The 8,122-nt window shown below is 58.6% G+C and overlaps 1 protein-coding gene across 1 annotated transcript in view; it reads right to left on the reverse strand.

The window, feature by feature from the left end:
* Window positions 1-3,960, reverse strand: part of SCARB1 (scavenger receptor class B member 1) — a 64,846-nt gene extending 60,886 nt beyond the window's left edge. Inside the window, 2 exon segments of the mRNA XM_030335941.1 lie at window positions 3,764-3,814; window positions 3,817-3,960. Of these exon segments, the coding sequence (XP_030191801.1) occupies window positions 3,764-3,814; window positions 3,817-3,891 (126 nt within the window). The 5' untranslated portion in view covers window positions 3,892-3,960.
* Window positions 3,961-8,122: the final 4,162 nt, after the last annotated feature.

The following is an 8,122-nucleotide window of genomic DNA, read 5'->3' on the forward strand; positions in this document are numbered from 1 at the left end:
TGTTTAATCAAACACATAATACACGAATATTCTCTTTCTTTAAAAAAAAGAAAAAGTTGGGGCGCCTGGGCGGCTCAGTCGGCTGAGTGTCCGACTTCGGCTCAGGGCACGATCTCACGGTTCGTGAGTTCGAGCCCCACATCGGATGGGAGGGAGGGCTCCCACTCGATGTCCTATACCCCTCCAGAAGTGGATACCCCAACTCGGGGCTGGGGTGCCGGCCCACCACAGCCACAAGCCGTGTAAACCCCGGCAAGTTGCCGATCTTTGCTGTGCCTCCGTTTCCTTATCTGTGGGAACAAAAGCACGGTCTCAGTCTGTTTCTCAAGGCAGTGGTCAGATTCAAGTAAGAAACCAGGCACATCCAGGGTATTTCCACACACATGTAATCACCTTTGCGCTTTGTGGTCGTGCCAGGAGGCAAACTACATCTGACCCCTGACTCAGAGGTGAAGTAACGCACGAGGTCCCCAGCCAGCAAATGGCAGAGCCCGGGTCTACAACCCCCCGGGCTCCGGAAACCGTCACAGGTTTCAAAATGCATCGCATCCCTAACTCAACCCTATCGGCAGCCTGAGACACGTAAATCAAACCCATCAGATTAACAACAACATAACACGACACTCAACTGGTGTGGATGTGGGGGGAGTGGTCACTGTCATGCCGTTGGTGGCCGTATGAATGCTAGAGCTTTTCAGAAAGCCAATTCGGCGGTAACTGTCAAAACTCTAGCTGAACAGACTTCGCGGTCTAGAGGCTTCTATCCTGAAAATCCACCCGGCGGAGGCGTTGGTGCCTGGACGCCGAGAGGCACGTGCCAGGACATTCACTGCTCGGTTACTCCGCGACAGAGAAAATCAGCCGTCAATAGAGAAACAGGGAAATAAGCCACTGGAAGGAAAGCCATGCAGCAGTGAAACCAACAACAAAGACCGGATAGATCTACCTGTTCTGATAGGGAAACTTTTTCCAAGAGGTACGCAGGAAGTGAAAAGCAAACTGCGGAATATTTACACATAGCTTAGCTCACTATACGTAACAAGTACGTACCAACGTGTACACATACGTGCTCATGATGCGTGCACTGATGAAAGTCTAGAAAGACACAGGCCAATGACGGTGGTATTATCTGAGGAAGGGAATAAAGTGGAGGGAACTTTTTTCCTCCACTTGAATGGGGTTTTTTTTTGTTTTTTTTTTTTTTTTTGCAAGCAAGGGCTCATGCCTTTGACATGTGGACTTCTTCAGTGAACCAAAAAGCATAAAAACATGGAAATCAAAAGCACAAGGCCCGCCATTCAAGCTGTCCAGGGGCCTGTGCAGCCAAAGAAAACACCGGCGGGCAGGAAGTTCCTCCCTCTCCTGGGGTCCCACCCGCCAGGTCCCCTGAACACAGACAGTCTTCTTCCACGGGAGGCACTTGGCCAGGGCTCAGCCGGGGCTGCCCAAGAAGTGGCTCTCACGGGCTAGGCGTTGCCTTCCTGCCCTCACGCCACTCAGTCCCAAACCAATAGCCTTTGGGAGAGTCACATAGGATGCTGGGTGGCTCTCGCTCAACTTTGAGCCCGGAAATTCTAGCTGCAGGACAAGGGAGGACAATGTCACTCTCCACTTCGGAAGCCTAGCGTTCGAGTCGGGAATTAGGAGGCACACGCGTGTGAGCTGATACACGTGGAACCGACATCCCGAACCTGACCAACGTCCACGGACGGAAATCACCCCGAAGTTCGGTCCGAGAAGGACGGGGCCGGTGAGGTTCTTCATCAGCTCTAAACCCCACCCGCCCTCACACTCCCCCCTCCACCACCGGGGTGACAGCGTCTCCAGGATGCACACCGTACAGGAACCGTAACATCGGCGGGCGTCTACGGAAGGCTCGCGCTGAGATAAAGCTCTCACGGCTACTCTGGAAAGCGTAGCCCCTTGGCCACTGCGGGAGAGAACAAAGCAATTTTAATGCTTCGAGGGGAGCTTCCCCTGCCATCCCCAGAGGCCAAAAAACACGAAGAGGAACTCGGCGTTCAGTGCCGCCGCCAGCCAGGATCGCCTTGGAATCAGGCTACGGGGCTTAATGGGAAAAGATCTGAAAACTAAAGAAAACAAAAACAAAAAACACAGTGTGGCCAGTGTAACTCAGACAACTACTTCCCCAGAGACCGTGGTAAAAGCCAAACGTTGCAGCATGTTTGAAGATGGCCAGGTCCCAAGAAGGGACAGGCAGGTGTCCCTTCATCCACAGATTCATTCATTCCCAGGCATCCTGTGCTGGGCATGGGGCACACACACACGAAATGTGGACAAGTCTCATTCATTTTTTTTTTTTTTTTTTTTTGAGAGAGACAGAGGCAGAATGCGAGTGGGTGAGGGGCAGAGAGAGAGGGAGACACAGAATCCGAAACGGGCTCCAGGCTCTGAGCTGTCAGCACAGAGCCCGACTCGGGGCTTGAACTCGTGGACCACGAGGCCATGACCTGAGCCCAAGTGGGACACTTAACCCACTGAGCCACCCAGCTGCCCTAAGGACAAGTCTCATTCTTTTTTTTTTAATTTTTTTTTTCAAAGTTTATTTATTTTTGGGACAGAGAGAGACAGAGCATGAACGGGGGAGGGGCAGAGAGAGAGGGAGACACAGATCGGAAACAGGCTCCAGGCTCTGAGCCATCAGCCCAGAGCCCTGACGCGGGGCTCGAACTCACGGACCGCGAGATCGTGACCTGGCTGAAGTCGGACGCTTAACCGACTGCCGCCACCCAGGCACCCAGGACAAGTCTCATTCTTAAGATCCCACTTAAAGTAGCCGGCTAAGGGGGGAAAAGAGAAATCAACGAGCCAGGGACATATCCACATCTGTATCCCGCTCAGTGTCTGGGCAAAGCAAGCCTCAGTCTCCCCTCCCCACACTGCAGGTGCTGTCTCTGGCTTCGAAGCCCTGAAACACTTTTAGCTCAGCTGCGATCCTCTCGGCAGTGTCCCTGGCCTTCCTTAACTCCAGCTCATTCAAACAGGCTGTCCAGACACCAGGGCAGAGTCTAGTCCCAGGCCAGCTCATGTTGTCTCCACGGTTGAAAGGGCAATCGTACTAAGGTTTATGAACAGAGGAAAACCCTCTGCGTCTGCAGCCTTGGGCTAGTGGCTGCCTCCGTGTCAATCTGGGGAGAAAGCGGCTTATCGCTTCCAATCTGCATCGGGAAGGCAATGCTGGCGGAGGACAGAGCATTCGGCCGGAGAGGGCCTTTCCGTGTGGATTCTCGACAGCAGAGAATGCTCTACTGAGCACGGTAATGGGAGACCGGGGCGCCCATGTGAGTGTCACAGAAGCACATGAATGGAGGGTTCCTGTCCTCTTGGGCGCACAGGAAACAGGCAAAGTGCGGCCCTAATTTTAGTAGACGCGGCCTCAGGCTGCTGTAGTAAAGAGGCAGGAGGGTAGCACCATAATGTGGCCAGACTCCAGGCCCGTCCTGCGCCCCCGACCCCCTTAGGGTGAGGTCAGGCTCCGGGTGGTCTCTCATTCTGGCCTTCCGGACCCTGGCCCGCGCCTCCAGGAAAGTCCCTGGAAGCCTCCTTTGCCCCCCACCTCGGCCTGGGTCGCGGAGGGTACTGGGGAGGCGGCCAGCTGCCCCTGGCGATGTGCTCTGGGCTCCGCCGTGCTCGGGGACCCGGAACCAGGGCGCCGATCCCGGCCGCAGCTCGCCGGGCCTCCGGCTGCGCGCCCTCCAAGCCCCCGACCCGGCGCGGGCCCCGGCCGGCGCCCCTCACCCACCTTGAGCACCTGCTGCTTGATGAGCGTGGGCACCATCACGATCATGGACGGCGCCCCAGCACGGCGCACAGCAGCCCGAGGAAGCCCAGCATCGCGGCCGCCCGGCGCGCTCTGGCGCGGCTGCCCATGTCTGCGCGCCCTGGCGCCCGCCCGGAGCCCGCGCTGCTCCGCGCCTGGGTGGGGACGGGGACCGAGGCGACAGAGGCGCCGACTCCGGGGACGCGGCCCGCAGCGGCACGGCGGGGCCCGGAGCGCGGCGCGCGGAGGAGCGGCCCGGCAGGTGGCCCGCGCGGTCTTATGAGCCATCGCCCGGCGCCGCTGGACCGCCCCCCGGGCCGCCCGGGGCACCGGGATTCGGGCGCGCGCCCCACTGGCGGGGCGGAGGGGCGGGGCCCGCGCGGCCAGGGGCGGGGCCGGGCGGGGCGCGGATCGGACGGTCCGGAGGACACGCCCCGCCGTGGGTGGGGGGAGTCTCGCGCCCCACGCCCTCGCTTCCGTTTCCGCGGGTGGCGGCGGGGGAGTTCCGCCGTCCGCGTGCAGGGCCGTCGGCGCTGCCCGGCTCCCCCGCTCGCTTCCCTTCCCCTCTCCGCCCCGCACCTCCCTTTGCCGGCTCCTCCTCCCCCCTTGACCTGCTCCTTCTCCTCTTGTGTCTCCCCCCCCTCCCCCTGCTGCTCCTTCCCCATCCTGCGCCCCTGCCCGTCCTCCTCTCCCACTTCCTCTGTCACGGCCCACGTCTTTGGTCACATGGGTAGGAGTTTCCCAACGCACCAGAAAACACCAGAAACCCACCGCCACCCCCACCTCTGTCCCCGATTCCCCCCCCCCCCCCCGCCACCCAGTCCCATCCCCCAAGTCCCCACCACGCACACCTTCTATTTTAGCCAGCCTCGCAGACTCCCGCCTCAGTGCCCGGTACACCGCCCCCCCCCCCCTCGCTTGGCATTTCTGTTCCCCCGGATGTCTGCCGGGCTCCTTCCTTCACGACTGCTGCCACCTTATCAGAAAGGCCTTCCCCCGCCACCTTGTGCGAAATAAAATAGCGCCTGCTCTCCCGGGCCGCGCTCCCCCTTATCGCGGAGCACCACCTGGCCTGTCACACGTTCGTTTGTTCTTTGCGTTCTGAGCACACCCCCCCCCCACACACAACACCCCCCCACCCCCCTGCGCCCCAACTGAGATGCTGTGGGGTGGACGCTTTGTCTCTCTGCCCCGTCCTGCCCCGTCCGGAGCAGCTAGAACACTGCCTGGCAGGTTATGGTTGCTCTCGGCAAGCACTTTAGAATGAACGGAGGCTGGGTGCTGTGCTAAGTGCCTGACACACGGGGCTCCGTTTCCCAGATATGGAAAGGCGCCCGGAGAGGTGAAGTCAACCGATCCACGTTTGTGACGGATGACGAGCGAGTGAACGATGGATAATCGCAGGTAACGAGTTGGAGGAAATGAAACAGGTGGCCATGGGCTCCCCGGCAGTCCTCCGCAGCCCCCCACCCCCACCCCCACCCCGCCTGGCCTGCCTCCGGGTGCCTGCGACCCCCCAACCCCCACCTCAACGCTGGGTCCGGAGCCCTGACGTAGGCCGAGCCCCTCATTCCCCGACTGGGCTGCTGAGAGGGCAAGGGCCGGGCAGGGGTTACACGGGATGGGAGGCAGTGTCCTCAGCACCCGGCTAAGGCAAGCCAGCCCCTGATGGCTCAGAAAGGGGCCTTCTGAAACCCCCACTTGACCCTGGAAGGAAGCAGCCTTATCCCGGGCCCATCCTTAAGCAGCGTGGCCTTGGCCTGAGCCCGTATTATCGGGCCCCCATGCAGACCGGCAGAGAGCCTTGCCTGGAGACCTGCCCTTGTCCAGGGTGCGTGCATGAGGGGGGGGGTGCCCAGGGCAAGGCTGTGTGTCCCGTGGGGAACAGGTCCAGGGAAACCCGTGCTCCGGGGTTCCCCGCGGCAGAGTCCTGGGGCAGTGGCTTGGCCCTCTCTGGGCCTCAGTTTGCTCATTTGTCACATGGGATAAGAGCCTCTCTCCAAGGGCTGTTGTGAGGATTCAGTGATTTGGAAAACTGGTGGCACTTCATGCCAGCTCCCAGGAGGCGTGAACACAGCTGTAAGCCCTGTGCCGTCCCTCGGTCTGCCCCACCTGGCTCCCGTCCGCGTTTCTGTCCCCATCTCCCAGCCTCTCCCCACGCGCACGCTACTCCCAGCCCCCTGGGCTTGCTTTCTGTTCCTTGAACGGCCCCAGCTTTCTTCTGCCACGGGGCCTTTGCACCTGCTGTACCTCAGGCCTACAACACTCTTCCCTCAGATCCTCTGGGGCTCACTCCTCCTCCAGGCTTCAGCTCAAAGTCCACTCCTCAGAGGGGCCTTTACTGTTAAATATCCAAAATGGGAACACCAACCCACCGGTCGCTCTCCCAAGTCACCCCATTTTATCTGAAATTGTTGTCTCCGTTTCTCTATTTACTTTGTCTCCCCCAGCTCTAGAGCAGAAGCCCTTCTGTTCTTGCTGACGGATGCACCCCCAGCACTGGGACAGTGTCCCGCATGTACTTCATAGGCACTAAAGACAAAGTAATCAACTCGCTCGCTACAGCATTAAGTAATTAATCAAGTCTCTCATGGAGGAATGAAGGTCCTTCGTCGAATTCCCAAAGGTCTTCAACAGCCATCAGCTTTGGGGACTGTCTTATTCCTATTGACTTTGTGGTTCTTGGCAACTGACCAGTTAACTAAAACCTGGGGTCTGCCCTGGCCAGATGCCCCCACCCACTTCCTTGACACCCCTCCTCCCTCAAAGAGGCTCATTCGCCTTGACCACCTCACCCGATCTAACTTGCATTTATTACGAACTCCTCAAGGTCCAAATGTGCGTGATGCTTACCCAAGACAGGCCCAAGGACGTGGCGGGAGTGACCTTGCGTCACGGCTGGCTGTCACCTGACCAGAGGCAGAGGAGATGAAAGACTATCTGAGACCCGTGACCCGCGATCTCACCCGAGGGGAGTCACTTCCGGGGGGGGGGGGGGTGGCCGGGGGCAGGTTTGTGGGGGTGACCTAAGGCGACCTGAGAAGCAGGAGAAAAAGCTTCATCGCACTGGAGAGAAAGACCTTGCCAGGATGAAGAAAGGCAGCAAAAACACAGAAGAGAAAGAAAGATGAAAAGGAGTAAAATGTTTTCACCGTGGATGCCGGAGGGATCCCGTGAAAACCAAGTCAGATGACGTTCACGCTCCGCTCCACAGTCTCCCGTGACCAAAAGACGGAGAGTGAGTGATGGCAAAGAGGCGGGGACACTGGTGGCCTCAGACACTACCGGGGGAGGGGGGTGTAACATGGCGCGGCCCCCGAGGAAGCCATCGCTCAAAGGCTGGACACAGGACTCACCTTAAGACCCGGCTGTTCCAGTCTGGGGCACACACGAGAGAAATGAGGTCCGCGTCCACACGAACGCTCGTGCCCCAGTGGCCCTTACAGCGCTGCCGCGACAGCCCGAGGTGGAGGTGGCCCCCGCGTTCCCTCAGCTGACGAACAGGTAAATGAAAGGGGCGGTCTCACCCCACGGAACGTTATTTGGCATGAAAGGAAAACGGTGCTGCTACGAGCCGCGGTGCGGGTGTGAACTTTGAAAACACGATGCCAAGTGAAAGAAGTGTGTTAACAAAAGACCACATAGCGTTGGGTTCCGTTCGCAGGAAATGTCCAGAAGGGGCAACTCCACCAGACAGAAAGCAGATTCGTGGTGGTCTGGGATCGGGGGGAGGGGGGGAAGGGGGGGAGGAGGTGTGGGGGGGGATGATGATATCTTTGGGATGATGACAATGTCCTAAGATTGACTGTGGTGGTGTTTGCACGACCCCGTGCAATAGACTAAAATCTGGTGAGTTGTGCCCATCAAATGAGTGCATCGTATGCTATATGAGCTACCTGTCAATAAAGCTGTCATTAAAAAAAAAATCAAACATTTCCCGCGGCCCCCCACCTCAGTCAGATTGAAAGCCAAAGTCCTGGGGCGCCTGGGTGGCGCAGTGGGTAAGCAGCCGACTTCGGCTCAGGTCATGATCTCGCGGTTCGTGAGTTCAAGCCCCGCGTCCAGCTCTGTGCTGACAGCGCAGAGCCTGGAGCCTGCTTCCGATTCTGGGTCTCCCTCTCTCTCTCTGCCCCTCCCCTGCTCATGCTCTGTCTCTCTCTGTCTCAAAAATAAATAAACATTAAGAAAAATAAAAATAAAAGCCGAAGTTCACATGACAGCCACAAGGTCACCATCATCTCCCTGACCTCGTGTTCCTCAAACCTGCCACCTTGCTTCTGCCTCAGGGCCTTTGCACTTACCGGTCCCTTTCCTGGATTGCTCTTCTCTCAAACCCCCACA

The sequence above is a fragment of the Lynx canadensis genome, chromosome D3 (genome assembly GCF_007474595.2).
Source record: "Lynx canadensis isolate LIC74 chromosome D3, mLynCan4.pri.v2, whole genome shotgun sequence".
Classification (NCBI taxonomy): Eukaryota; Metazoa; Chordata; class Mammalia; order Carnivora; family Felidae; genus Lynx; species Lynx canadensis.